Below are 14,907 nucleotides of genomic sequence, written 5' to 3' on the forward strand. Positions count from 1 at the left end.
AAAAAAAAAAAAGTGAAATGTACCACTTTTGTTCTCAGATCTGCATTTTGCATGATTAATCTTGTAAATAACCTTTTTTTTTTTTGTCAACATTGCCTTATTTGTCCTTACAATCATAGAATCCTCAGAGTTGGAAGGGACCTTTAAAGGTCATCTGCAATGAACAGGAATATGCACAGCTAGATCAGGTTGCCCCGGGCCTGATCCAGCCTTACCCTGAAAGTCTCCAGGGATGGGACATCAACCACATCTTTGGGCAACTTGCTCCAGTGCCCCACCACCCTCGCTGTAAAAGACTTTTTCCTTATAGCCAACCTAAATCTATCCTCTTTGAGCTTGAAGCCATTCCCCCTTGTTCTATCACTACAGACCCTGACGAAGAGTCTGTCCCCTTCATTATTTTAGTTCCCCTTTAGATACTGAAAGGCCACTATCAGGACACCTCGCAGCCTTCTCTTCTCCAGGCTGAACAGCCCCACTTCTCTCAGTCTGTCCTCATAGGAGAGGTATTCCATTTGATGGATCAGTTTTGTTGCCCTCCTCTGGATGCACTCCAACAGGTCTGTGTCTCTCCTGTACTGAGGATTTCACATCTGGATGCAGTACTCCAGGTGAGGCCTCACCATCACAGAACAGGAGGGCAGGATCCGCTCCCTCACCCTGCTGGCCATGCTTCTTTTGATGCAGCCCAGGATACGGTTGGCTTTCCAGGCACATTGCTGGCTTGTATGATGCCAACACTTAAAGAATAAATAACAGTAATTATAATTAGCATTTTATAGCCGGAAGATTTTTCTCTCTGGGACCTGTGTATCTCCACTGAGAGGAAAGCAGATATGAGGTCTGAACCATTTTCTCAGGAAAATCAGCAGCAAAAATCTCACTAGATCGAATAAGAGCATGGTCCGTGAAGCTTGCTCTTGACCCACTGGACTTCATCAGTGCTTTCAATGGGCCTGACCCAGAAGGTCCTTAATTTTGAAATGGGAAATGTGTTTCAAAGTAAAAGCTCTGCAAATATCTTCTGTCTGGCTTCCTGCTCTCTGCCACTAGTCATCCTTGCCAGTATGTTTACATTTCCCTTGCCTGCGGTCTCTTTATCAAGCAATGGGTTTGTTCTGCATCTAGTATAAAGTCAGTGAGTGGGGGTTTCACACACACACGTCCTGCACACATGCAGCATGCTCAGAATGACACGGACAAGTACAGTATTGAGCATTCTCATCTTGTTTCTTCATACCACTTTTGGGGAAAGTGGTTACACCTCAGCAGATGGTGATGGTGAGTCATTTCATGTTCATCTTTGCACTCTTGTATGATCTTGAAAAACTGAACTAAGAGCTCAAAAATGCAACTGCTGGGTTGATTATGTTAGTGTTTTAGCCTCTATTCTCTTTGTTTTAGTGCCAGTACTGGAGATGTACGCAGAGCCGGAGAATTATCTGTTTCATTCCCAAATCTTCTGTCCTTGCAATGTTCAAACTTGTATAAAATGACAGCCATATGCAGAAGCCGTGCAAGATCAGACCTTTCAATCCTTTCTTGCTGCTTCTAGTGTTTACGTGAGGAGTTGCACCTATAAGTAGGGTGCTGCTTAACTTTTCTGCAGCCCAGGATCATTCTGAGTTGCCATCAAAGAAGGCTGAAGTTCTGGCTTCTCTTTCTTTTGCCAGTTTCCTCCGCAGAAAATGTCTTAATGCACCTCAAATGTGGCCTAACCTGTTCCATTACAAAAGAAAAACTTACTTCTTTTTCTTTAAGCAGTTGTGAAAGATGTATGTCGGGATAGTCCCAGTCTCTGTCAGTGTAGGAGCTGAGACCAGGGGCTTCTCACAGCCCGACACTAAGAATATTAATCCCTTACATGACAAAGAATTAAAAACTATCTCAAAAGTTTAAATTCAGGCTTATTGCAGGTTTCATTATCTTATCAGGACAAGTGAAAATTGTTTAGAAGCATCAAAATCGAAAAGCAAAACACAAAAAGCTATGATAAAATCCACTGTCTTTAAATCTGCTATTCCTTTTCTGAAAAGGGATCTCAAAAACTGCATTTACAGATTCTGTATCAGATTTGTTAAATGTTTGTCTGATACGAATAAACAGCGGTGAGAGAGCTTGTTGCATTTTTCTGAAAGATATTGACTGTCACTCAGTGCTAGCTATAGGACACCAGAATTTTATCGTGTGGGAGCAAAAGTGTCTTCTGGTTATTAGGCAGGTGATGTTTGTGTACCTATGCTCTCATGGATTTAATTCAAGGAATATCTTGCTTGATTGTCATGTATAGTATAGCATAAATACATATGTGTGTGTATAGATATATATATTTTCTCATATAGACATAGATAGGGTATGCATAGTATACTTTTGAGTTAGAGGAAAACAGAAAAGAGCTCTGAATTGCAACTTCTCAAACTTGTTTGTTTCTTTTCTGTTTATATTTTGTTTATACAATTTGCAGCTTCCCAGAGCCAGATTTTGCAAAAAGCTGCAGCAGTGAGAGGTCAGTGCCAGTGATTTATAGCTGATGTCACTGACGTCCTCAGGGCTTCCCAACAGCAGAGGGGAGAAGACCTTTCTTTCATTTCATCACTATCTTCCAGTAAACCATAACTAATACTTTGCTTAGAATTAAAGAGAAAGATGTTCAGAAAATCCACACAGAGCAATCACCAGCTGTTATGATTTCCTCATGAGTGCCACAGGTTTGACCAACAAATTAAAGAAAAAGCTCATTTTGGCACTTGCCTTATCTCCTCCTCTATGATGAGTGGCAGGCTGCCTTGTCAGAAGTGCTTCCTTGGCTCTGTTCCTGGCCTGGAAGAGTAGCCCCAGGCAAATAACAGTAGAGAAGCCATGATCCTGCAGATGGGCACAGCCAGGGGCAGGGTACCATGAGCAGGATGGTCAGCATCAGTGGCCTTCTTCTCCGGACTTGTACAGCTTGTGCAACCCACAGCAAAATTGTTGTGATGGAAACAAGTCCTCCCAGAATCAAATCAATCCTAAGTCCAGGTGATGGACTGTCTGCTGTCATCAGCACTAGAGATATCACATGGCTCTGTGCATGCAGGTGGTCACTTTGTTGACTTTGCAGACTCAGTCACTGAGCATGCAGGCACTTATCAGTGCCTTCAGATTTACACACTGTGGTTAGTCCTAGTGGCTTCAAAGCGTAAAGCTGACACACAAGAATAGTCTCTGCTAGCACCCTTGGTAAAGGCTTGTAAGACTCCTGCTGTGATTTGAACATATCTGCTGGATATTGGTCAAACCCAAGGGACGACCATTTCTGAAAAGATCAGTTTTTCTTGCACTGTAATAACCCTCTAATAAGCCCTGTCTTGATTTCTGTATTGCCAGGCTCAGGTATCTGTCTGGTCTGGGCTTCTCAAAGAGAAAAAATTATCATCTTGTAAATTTTTAATTGTGTATTGAGTCCTTAGCAATGTGATTTATGTTGGAGTCATTGAAACTGTTTATGTAGTGGACACATTTGCATGCTGAGTTTCTGAGGGCGAGGTAAGAGGTATAACTGAGGTGATGCACATTTGTATCAAAAAGAATCACTCAGTCCTTGGAAAAAAACATAGTAAAAACATTTCAGATTTCATATTTCATTCATAATCTTTATTTATTATATATCCTATGATTAGGATATTATTTCAATGAATAAGGAACCACATTATCAATTATGTGAAAGTTCAGTGTAAAAAAGACGAGGTTAGTTTTCCTTCTGCTCAGCAACAAAGACTCTCTGTGCTGTTTAAACATTACACGACAGCTGGAACTGTGTAATATACAGTCAGACTGACAGAGATTAAAATTTCTGCCATTTTTCAGCAAAACTGTAGCAGATACCTGAAAAAATCATTCTGATATGTTATGTTTGAAAATATTTATCCATTTTGTGTGTTTATATGAAGTGTGGTATATGCGATTTTTATATTCAGAAAATATCCAGCAGCATCTCTCTGCTATGTTAAGGTAAGGTCCATTTTTGTAGCTATACTTCTGCCCAGACCTCTCAGAGCTCTGTCTGTCAAGATTTTGCCTGCATGAAACTGCTGCAGAGCTTGTTCTGGAGATGCACGAACTTTTGTTTCTCTCTTAAACTGGTAGTCAAAGAGGGTGGCGCTCTTCCTACACTGTCTAAGCTGCACAGAGTGTTTTCTCAAACATGCAGCACTGGTGGAAGATGTCCCATGTCATCATCTTTCTTTTTTTTTTTACTAACTCCCTATGGGACAGGTGACACCAGACCTGCAGTGAGGAGGGAAGACCTGCAACTTCTTAGCACCAGCTGCTTCTAGTGGCAAACAGCCACTCTTAGCTTGGGAGATAGATCAGAGAAGCATCATATGTTCTCATCCCTCCTGCTAACCAACACAGGTGCTAATGGCAGCAGCTCACTTTTCAGCCTTGCACTGCTTTTGCCTATTTTTCTGATTCCTGAGTGATTTTTAAATTACTTCTCTTATCTAAACTCATATCAAGATGCATTTCTGATCTGAGGTCAGCAGGAAGCACTGGCTGTTAGGGACCCTGGGAGTGACACTCTTTACTTACCTTCTAAAGCAATCAAAAAAACAAAACAAAACAAAACTGTCCTCTGCTTTCTCTGCTATTAAGCTGTTTTGGATCCTCGGGTGCGCTTTCACCTTGGATAAGGTCTGCATCTCTCCAGCATGACTGGCTGGGGATTATGAGTATCACCAGCGGGACTATGAATTACAATGTCCAAGTGGCTGCTCACCCCTCAGTGATCTGAGTCCACTGGGCAACAGTAGAGATGACTGATGTTTTCTCTGGGAGGGATTTTCCATTGGAAATGTTCCCATGGGTATTTCCCCATACTGTAAATACAAATACGCGAATCACCGATATCCCTGGAGAAGTCCAAGTTTTCTTCACACTGAAAGAGATAGCACGGAACGGGCACTTTGAGGAGGTGGGAAGTAGAGGGCCAAGAAAAGAAGTGGAAATAGTCCCTGGACGTGGGAATATGTTTGAATATTATCACAGCTATGCTGAACCCCTGGTGGAAGGGATAGAGACATTCCTGCCTTGGCAATCCATTTATGGGCTTGTAATAACTTCTTCATTGTCTGCTTGGCTACAGCATGTGGCATTTCATGAAATCAGGTTAAACTGGCAGGCTTGCCAGGGAGAAGTCCTCTCAGAACCATCAGCTTTTGTTTCACTGACATCATCTATGCCAAGTGTAGGACATGAGACGTATGCTCTTGGTCAAATCATGATTGTTTTATGAGTCATCAAAGCAAATTTGCAGGAAGACACATGTTCTGGCTGAATGTCTGAGCTTTCGCTCCTCAGTCCAAGTTTGTGACATTTCAGAAGACTCTACAGTACAGTCAAAATGTGCTGTGGTGCTTAATTGCTTTGTGTCACAGTACTTTTGTTTTCCCAAAAACTCCCATATAATTCCCCAGGATTTTCAGGAACCGTGGCAGAGAGCATGGGCAGGGCAGAACCAGGAAGAGGCTGCTGGGGGTTGCTGGGATGTCTGGTGCAGGCACAGTGCTGGCAATTGTGTGCCCCCTCTGCCATGATCTGTTGCTTCAATGCTATGAGTGTCTGATATACTTCCAAGCTGTTCTGCACTGAAATTCTTGTACAAATAAGTGCTGTTAAAACTAACCAGTGCCTATAAGCAGATACTAGCCTTGAACATCAGCCCCACACACCTTTGGCAGCAGCTCTACAGTATATTTCCCCAGTGCGTATTTCTGTATTAAAAACCTGTTTGAGATAGTTCTGAGATGATTTCCAGATGGAGAAAGTCCCAATTTTTCTTGGTATGAAGAACCACAACTTCTACAGTGACAATGCCCCATGCCTGGCTCAAGTTTTGGGGCAATTAGATGGTAGAGTGGACAAGATATTTTCTCTGTTTTCATATGAAGACAGGACTATTCACAGAGATTTCAAGGACAAAAATGCTATCCCTCTTTGTTCATAAGTAACAGAATAGAACAGGCATAGGTTACACCAAACTCTGATGAAGTGTTGTTTGATAGTTTACAGACTGGTATGTACCTCAGTGTGTACCAAGTGGGTGAGTTTCATTGGCATGCACAGAGAGCAATCATGGAAGATGCAAGTGTCCTTTAATTTCATTTTGAGCAAGCTTTCTTTGCTTCTTACAGAACAGACAGGCTGATCCTCTTCCTTTCATGCAACCACATAAAGAAGCAATCTTCTTTACAATGAAGCAGCAAATTGAATTCATATACTGGTTTGCTTCAGTAACATCCTATTAATCTCTCTCTAGGGACCTTCGGAGATGATGAACCTGACAATTTTGATATTGACTGTTTCAGCCAGCTGGAATTTAAGGATTCCTATAGCAGCTTGACCTGCAATTTTACAGAGCTGCCTCCTCACAACACTAACTATACCCTGGCTATGTGGTAAGTGCTCTCAGTCTATCCTTTGGTAAACTTCTGGGAAATTTAAGAACCAGTGAGTCACACTGCCAAATGTTGGGAAATAGGAACAGAAAAACATAATTTAGTTAGAGTGCTTTACCAAATTGAAATACTATATTTAGTGAAGAAGAGCTCACTGAAACAGAATCTAACCCTGGTAAGAAAAAAGTCAACTGAAGGATCTGTAAAGGGCATTATGACATCTCCAATATTTCTCATCTTGCACCCATTGCTCTGAAATATTTGTCATTTCTGGTGAAGCTGAGCATAAAATGAAAGTATTCTTCCTTTATGTTAAATGATATTAAAAAAAAAAAAAAGAGAGAGAGAGTTCTGGTTTTCTACTGGAAATATCATTATCTATGTCAAGACAAAATTAAAATTAAGCAACTGTCTTTGCACACATGCAAAACAACCATAATGAAATGAGTATACAAAAACAGAAGAGTTACCAAACACATGAGACATTTTCATTTGTAGCTGTGGCCATGAAGCTCTTGCACCTTATTTTCTAACTGATACATGTAGATGATGAACTTCAGATTTTGTTTCTGTAGCATACTTCTGCTTTCTCTCTGTCTGATTCTACTGAAACTAAATGTACTATGGCTGCAAGCAAAAGTGGATTTTCCTTTTCTTTTGCACCTTACTTTTCTAATCATTACTTTTTCTTTTTTCCTCCTATCTAGTTTATTTTTCTGTTGCCTTGCATTTTACTCAGAATTTTGGCTGAGGTTTTATGGCAGTCCACAAACACAAGAGGTGCACAGATGGAAGAACAAGCAGACACATTTCGACTTCTGAAACAATACCATGAGTCCCTCATGGCCTGGCTGACCACTGACCCTGTATATAATGCCAATTTTATCAACAGGAAATTCCTCATTATCTGGGAGTATCCATACATATAACTTAATATTTAAATATGACAGCAGTAAGATCATTTGTAAAGACACATTAACAGATGGATCTCCAATATAATAATTATTGTTTTGAACTGATTTTTTCTTGGAGAACTCCAGGACTCTTAGTGTGACTCATATCACTTGATTGTTATGCTCAAATACCATGAGGAAAAGCATTATCTATCTTTCAATCTCCTTATCTGCATGATATTTTTTCTTACTTAATATGGTGTCACACTTCATTTTACTTGAAATTAGCAGCAAGGATTTTTCCCATGCAATTTTACAGTAAGACTCAGAAGAAACTAATATTCTATTGCTTTGGCCAACAGTACCAAGGAAGACAGCAGTTACCCGTGTTTCAATATGGAGAAGCAAGATGATGTTTATTTTTTACAATTCACCGACATACTCTCAAATAAAGACATTTGTGTGGAATATGAGATAAAGAGAAGGGTCTGCAGGAGTCTGATTGTAACTGACATTGGTAAGGCATTGAGCATTCTGGACATTATTAATGTATGCTCATTAGTGGAAGGAAATAAGTTTGTCCAGGGCAAACTTAAAGGTCAAGGAAGGGATGAGGTCTGGATTTGGGTATTGATAGTGTGTGATGCTTCAAAGCCTAACATGATTAACATCCATTCAAAACGTGCATCTGAATTCTGCTGTTAATAGCCCAGAACTGGATGTAGATTAAATTATTATGCAGTTGGTCAAAGCAGCTAGTCCTGGTCCTGGATGTATTACTAAGCAGGGACATTTTATTCATCTCTTACTAGGACTTGCACAGTATCAGAGCTTATCAGTTCAATTCTAGAACGAGCTCAGCAGCAATTAGAAGTCCCACACAGTGACCACAGAGTTGAAAGATCTCATTTTTTCAAGCTTTGCATTTTGGTGAAGCCTGTGGTGCCTGTGGTGCTGACGGGGCACTAAGAGCCCAAGAATGATAACATCAAAGCCACAGTTGGGACATGTCTAAACTCAGGAACTACTTTCCAAGAATAAATCTGACATGCCACATTCTTAAGCTGTGCTTGGCACAATCCTGATTCATCTGGTCATCATTAAGTTCCTTTTGGGACAAAGGTGTAATGCTGAGCTGACCTAAACACAAAGTTCACCCAGCTCAGGGCAACCTTCACTCTCAACCTACATAGTTATCCTTAATGAGTTTTAACTTGAAAATGACTCCATTGTATCTTGGTTTTATTTGCAGTCAAGCCTGAGGTACCGTTTGACATAAACATAACGTACCAAAAGGAGGCAAATGAATATCTTGTTCATTATAGTACACCACACTCACGGAAGAAATATTTAAAGGACAAATTAATACACCAGATAGCCTATCGGCAGGAAGAAAGCACTTGGAAGGTAATTATATATTGTTAAGATTACCTAATTTCTGAAATTAAATTTTTTCATGTAAATATCAGTAACATGCAAAAACTCTCAGATCTGCCTTTCTCAGTTTTCCAACTGACAGCTTGGAAAGGAGCAATATTTGGCATTCTGATAGTCAAAGCAATTCATGGCTGACAGTGTTCTTGTCTGTTAGCTATTTCTCTGGGCTACAGAGATTTCATTCATTTGTACTTGGGCTTTGCCATGGAAATGGAAGACATAACATCGTGAAGAAACAGTATGAAGTTCATTACCAACAGTGTAATAGTAATGATGTTTACTTTGGTGGTTCTGCTCTTATCTTCTATGCCTATTAGAAAGTAATTGCATTTTTTTATGTGTTTAGACCATAGAATCACCATACCTTCAGATAAAGTTACTCGGAAAAAACCTCGAAACAGATGCATTGTATGAAGTGAAAGTACGTTCTCAGCCCAATGGAGATTACTTTAAGGGCATGTGGAGTGAGTGGAGCACTTCGAAGAGCTTCAGGACCACAGGAAAGCACTCTACAGACAACTGTATGAGCAAAAACCACTTTGGTCCAAGACAGCTAAGGGGTTCTCAGGCCACTAGTTTTTCCTGGCAGCAGCAGTGATGAAAGCATGGGGAGGGATGAATTAGTGGCAATAGCAGTTCCAACCCTTGGCAGCACCTAGACATAGAGTAGGCTGGGAATCAATGCTGCCATAAGGACACAGCAAGTAGCAGCAGAGCACATGGTGCTTCAGTGCAGCTGGGAACTAGCCTGAAGCTCAGCTAAGACTGGAGTCATGGCTACCCAGTACCTCCCCACTTTCATGAAATGCAGTATTGCTCCAGACCAGTGGTAAGAAAGTACAGTGCTGGTCATTCATCCCTAATAGATTGTTTGAGGTGGCATTACAATTAGAGTGTCTAGCAGTGAGGCACATATATGCACTGACAGATGTTCTGTGTTTGCCTTTAGATAGCAGCATGTTCATGATTATACTCTCCATCCCAGGATTCATTCTGTCAGTTGTCATGATTGTTCTGATCCTAATGTTTTGGGAAAGCAGGTAATGGTAATCTAGATCTTTTCATATGAGAAAGAAAGTTGCAAGCCAGTCTTGTTCTGACAGTTCTATTGCTTTCCCTGTTGTACCTGTGAACTATCCTCTTCCCATTTCTAAGACTCTGTATCATTCCAAAAGCAAAGAATAGAAGAGGGAAACGAGGCAGTACTGGCAGGCAATAGTTGGCCTATTACACCTCTGCTGCTTCAATCAGACTTTAGTCCTGGACTTGAAATGCTGAGACCCTCAAGGATTTGAAGCCACCATGAGACACTTACGTAGTTGGTGTCTCACTGGAGGTACATTTGACTCAAGCGTTTCAAGCAAGATGCAGAAAAGAAAGCAAACTGTGGGTTTTAGTAAAGTTCTGAGAGGTATGGAAACTGCATAGCAGGGAGGTTGCCTCTTTTTCTTTCACAGTCTGAGTCAGCAGGACTCTGCTTTTGGAAGTGGTGGGGCACTGCTCTGCAGCAAGGACTTGATGTCAGCTTTGAACCCAGCTGGGTCCACGTTCATTTGTGTGGCAAAACTGCACAAAACCCCTGGCTTTTTTTTGTAAACATTGGCTACCAACAGTAGATAAGTACCAGTTAGTAGAGAAATTTAAGAAAATAAACGCATACATGGATAATCTGGTAGAACTGGAATCTAAATGAAAAACTCCCAAAACACAGGAGATGAACATCTTGCAAGGTGGAGGCCCAGGGCTGCATGGAGACATTCAGCCTCTGCCCATGGCAGCTCTGCTGACATCTTCAGCTATGTCTGCATGTGAACCACTCTACTGGGGACAACATTTGGCTGTGCTTACTACTGAGTTACACATGGAGGAGGATTGCCTTCCCATGTATTCGGGTGACATCAGTTAATGCATGTCAAGAATACTTTTAATTATTACACATTTTAGACACCTGAACTGTCTGCCAAGGCATACTCTCTGGTGCTGTTTAATTTACAATCATGGATGTAGCTTGAGATTTCTAGCTCTTGCTCTTCAGTGTTACTGAGCACCTGTAGTTCTCCAAATTTGCTGGAAGTTCTGCATGTGTAAAACTGCTGAAAAAAGCAAATGTTGAATCTTTTTTATATTAATTTATATTAATAATTATTTAATTATATAATTTATATATAATTAATATATAAATATTAATATTTATAAATAATAATTAATAATTAAAATAAAAATATTAATATATTAATATTTAATTATTTAATAATAATTATTATTATTTTATTCATTTGTTTTTATAACTTGGTATATTTGCACACGTACACAAATACACATATGAAGAGGAATATCTATGATATTATAATGTTGCTGAGACAGTGCTGATATATTTTACTATACTTATATCACTGCAATCTTGATTTTCAGGCAGGCTGTGTTGCTTGGATGTATCATGGCTAAGGGTTTCCACAGCACCACAGCATGAGAACTTTGCTAGAAGTAAGAAGAGACAAAGCTGTACTGCAGATACCTGAAGCACAGGAAAATGACTATGGGTTAGGAAAATACGCAATTCTTTGGCTAATGTGAATATGCAGAGGCAAATTTCTGCAAATTTGCACTCTAACCACAGCCTCTTTTTTTCACTTACAGAAAATGCTACAGAAAAACCCAGTTCTTTAAACGAGACAGTCTGTGCACTCAAAAGAATAGAGACTTTTAGGTGACCTTTATAGCTACTCTTCTTCTCTTGTCTTTGCTTTTTTTTTCTGGAACATCTCTCAGTCATTATTCTGGGTAATGCAAGCCACTCCTAAGGCTTTGTGAGAATTAGTACAAATAACACAATGTGAACATCTGGTATCTCAACGCATCTCATTTTTGCTGCTGTTGAACCCCATGATGTCTACTGTTGCTCTTTCAGGATCAAGCCTGTTGTGTGGCCAAACCTTCCTGATCATAAAATAACTCTGGAGCGACTGTGTAAGAAGCCAAAAAATGTATGTATTTTTATGTCTTTTTCACTTGATTTAGACTATCGGGAACAAAATTTATACTCATGACAGAAGGAACATTCCTTTGCTGCACTAACCAATCCACCTTCCAGAAATGACTACATTCCACTCAAGAGAGCTAATATTTGCACAGGCAGATGCTAGTGAAAGGTATAGATATAATAGACAATTCAAGTAGAGCCTGAGTTTTGGATTGTGCTAACTAACTATGGAGGACTAAAGAACTTGATATGTGAAAAAAAGTTGAAGCAATTGGGTTTGTTTGTGGGAAAGGAATGCTGGAGTGCTAATCACAGCCTACTGATGACTAAATGGTAGCAAGCAGCAAGATGCTCTCTTCACAAGAATTCACGAAGACAGGACAAGACATAACAGGCCAGCACTGCTTCAGGGAAAACTTCATCTGGATATAAGAAAAGAATCCTTTGCTATGAAAACAATTAAATCTAGTACATTCCACAGAGAAGAAGTAGAATATCCCTTACTGGAAACGTTTGAGTCTTGGCTTGACAGGGACTGAAAAACCCAGTTTAAGGTCCTCTTCTGGTACAAGGTCAAACCAGATGTATTTCTGTGGTTCTCTCTCACTGGGACATTTTAGTGCTGTTATGAAACTGTGGTTGTGGAGCTGGATGGGAGTCCTTTTGCCAACTTCAGACATCCCTGGCAATATCCATGTACCCTTCCATGGCCAATAGAATTGCTCATAGACCATGGAGTACATGAGCCCATCTTTTCCAGATAAAAATCTGGTGGGTAAATGATACAAACTGTAACAGTTAGGATTAATTGGTTGCCTATTATATTTAGTATTTTGTTTGTTTGTTTGTTTTTTGTTTTTTGTTTTTTTTTACTAAGGATCTCATCTGCTTTGTCCTGTCAGCACTCCAGCTGGTGATTTACTAGCAAGTTCTTAATTTTTAGATTCTCGCATCCCTTATGCTCCTTAGTGCAAGGATTCCTAATGTATTTCAAGAAATGGTAACATTTAATTTATCACATTGCTAAATTAGGAAGATAAAGCTGAAAGGAACAGCCAGGTTCAGCACCCTCATTCCTGTGAAATAGCTGGTGTGCAACAGATAAGTGGCTCCAAAAAGTCTCTGAAACACCACATTGTGCAGAACAGTCCAATGATGCTACCTGCAGGAGATTACAGAATAGATTCAGATTAACATATGAAAAGTTATTCAGCGGTGTTGTAGTTAATTCTCTGCTAACCTACCTTTTAGTTTGTTCAGGGTTACATTCAGAATTAAAGAAATAACAAACACCCTTCTAAAATCAGATAAACTCTTGAAGCATCTTTTCTGTTATGCAGATGGCTACTGTTAACTGACCATGCTGTTCCTTTTGCCTTGCAGAATTTTGATATAAGCTTTAACCCAGAGAGTTTTGGTTATGTTTTTATCCATGAAGTGGATGGCATTCAAGCAAAAGTCGAACAGGAAAATTTTCTGCAGCCACCATCTACTCCTGAGACAGATATTCCATCAAAGTTTAGGAGTGGATCAGACCTGAAGCGAAACCCTGCAAGGACTGACAAAAGTAGCCCGAACCTGTCTATGAATTATGGAGGTATCTGGTCTGCAGAGGCTCTTCATGGACTCCTTGGTAGCAGCCAGTCTACAGACACTGCTGACATCTGCAGCTCTGGCATGTATGAGCTGTGCCACAGCAGCAGGGTGCCTCTGTGTGATAATAGTTTTCACCTTCCTTCTGCTCCTCCCATGGATCCTCCACAACAACCTGGACCAGAGCCCCAGAATGGCAACATGGTACCACTTAAGACTGAATTGAAGTCACCAAGTGATGAAGAAGCCTATGTCACCATGTCTAGCTTTTACAAAAATCAGTAGGCCTTGCAGATATCACGAAACACTGCCTTTTCCCTAGAACAAGCAGGAAACTGTAGCTCTCTATTTTGTTATCCTGTGTTCCGTCTCATCTAGTTCCCATCTCCATCACACCCTGCTCACAGTGCAATCTGTATGAAGATGTGTGGATTCTTCTGCCTTTCAGTGAGTGGCCCAACTTCTGCCCTCTGTGTTCCAGCAGCAATCTCCACTGCAGGAAAAATGTAATTTAATTTAAATGGCCTTCAGATCTGATTAATCCAGAGCAATGACACTGTACTCCTGGACAAGGATAACAGCACATCTAAAAGAGGTGAAGCCTTCTGTTAAGATCTTATTAATGCCTAAACAAGAAATATGGCAACAAGTTCAAGTGAAACAGAATCTGATCCTTCTCACACTAGACCAAGAGTAACTCCTCTGCAGTTGATGGAAATCCACAAGTTTGCAAAGCTTATGGACAGTGACAGTAAATGAGAGTTGCTATCAAGCATTAGTCACCTGGGGATTCAGAAGATTGATTGCTGCAAAGGTAGCTGACTGAGCCCCCAGAAAAAAGCACATGGAATCACTTTTGGAAGATGTCTTCTCAGACCGATTTTTTTTGAAGGATGAAAACAGCACAAAACCCAATATACTACTGTCTTTGCTATTGGTATAAACATACCCCAGAGCTAAAATCAGGATCCATATATATTTCTGCTACAGCCATGTACTAAAGAACTTCAGTATCTCCTGTTGTGCATTTGCAATTTTCAAGCTAAGAAAACAAAACAAAATCAATGAAAAGCAAAGTCCTAGTTCTTCCTGTAACTGAACTGGGACTATAAAATGCATGTTGCTTTCTTTTTCTGCAGCTCTTGTGCAAGCATTAGTGCAGCATGCAAGTACTTTCCAGGACAGAAGGGATGTTCAGGCAATGTTTGCTCACTAGAATTATCACAAGTGGCTGTGTCTGCATAAGAATACTTTCAATTGGGCCAGGTACTTTTTTAATGTGGCTTCTGGCCTTGGAATATGAATGAAACATCACGAATCTTGCCACTGATCCAAAGATCCATATTTCAAAATCAGAAGCTTGTAAATTGCCTGGAGGTAATGTAGTTTTAATGTTATGACTCAGGAAGGCACCCCGTCCCTCCCCATTTGTCTTTCTGGACTCTGTGCCCATTTCTGAGGGACTCCCCATGTGCTGCCATTGAGAGGACTGAGTCACTCTACTGTCCCTGTGGGACACTGCACACTGGAGAGCACACACTTGGAGAAAAAGCTGCTACAGCCATGT

The 14,907-nt window shown here is 40.4% G+C and overlaps 1 protein-coding gene across 1 annotated transcript; it reads left to right on the forward strand.

Annotated features, from left to right (window-relative positions):
* Positions 1-1,047: 1,047 nt before the first annotated feature.
* IL7R (interleukin 7 receptor) lies at positions 1,048-14,027 on the forward strand. The gene is made up of 8 exons (XM_010725335.3): positions 1,048-1,281; positions 6,299-6,437; positions 7,693-7,847; positions 8,583-8,737; positions 9,114-9,288; positions 9,717-9,807; positions 11,676-11,751; positions 13,131-14,027. Exons 1-8 carry the CDS (start codon positions 1,182-1,184, stop codon positions 13,623-13,625), a joined length of 1,386 nt encoding a protein of 461 aa, XP_010723637.1. The 5' UTR covers positions 1,048-1,181; the 3' UTR covers positions 13,626-14,027.
* Positions 14,028-14,907: the final 880 nt, after the last annotated feature.

The sequence above is a fragment of the Meleagris gallopavo genome, chromosome Z, assembly GCF_000146605.3.
Source record: "Meleagris gallopavo isolate NT-WF06-2002-E0010 breed Aviagen turkey brand Nicholas breeding stock chromosome Z, Turkey_5.1, whole genome shotgun sequence".
Taxonomy (NCBI): Eukaryota; Metazoa; Chordata; class Aves; order Galliformes; family Phasianidae; genus Meleagris; species Meleagris gallopavo.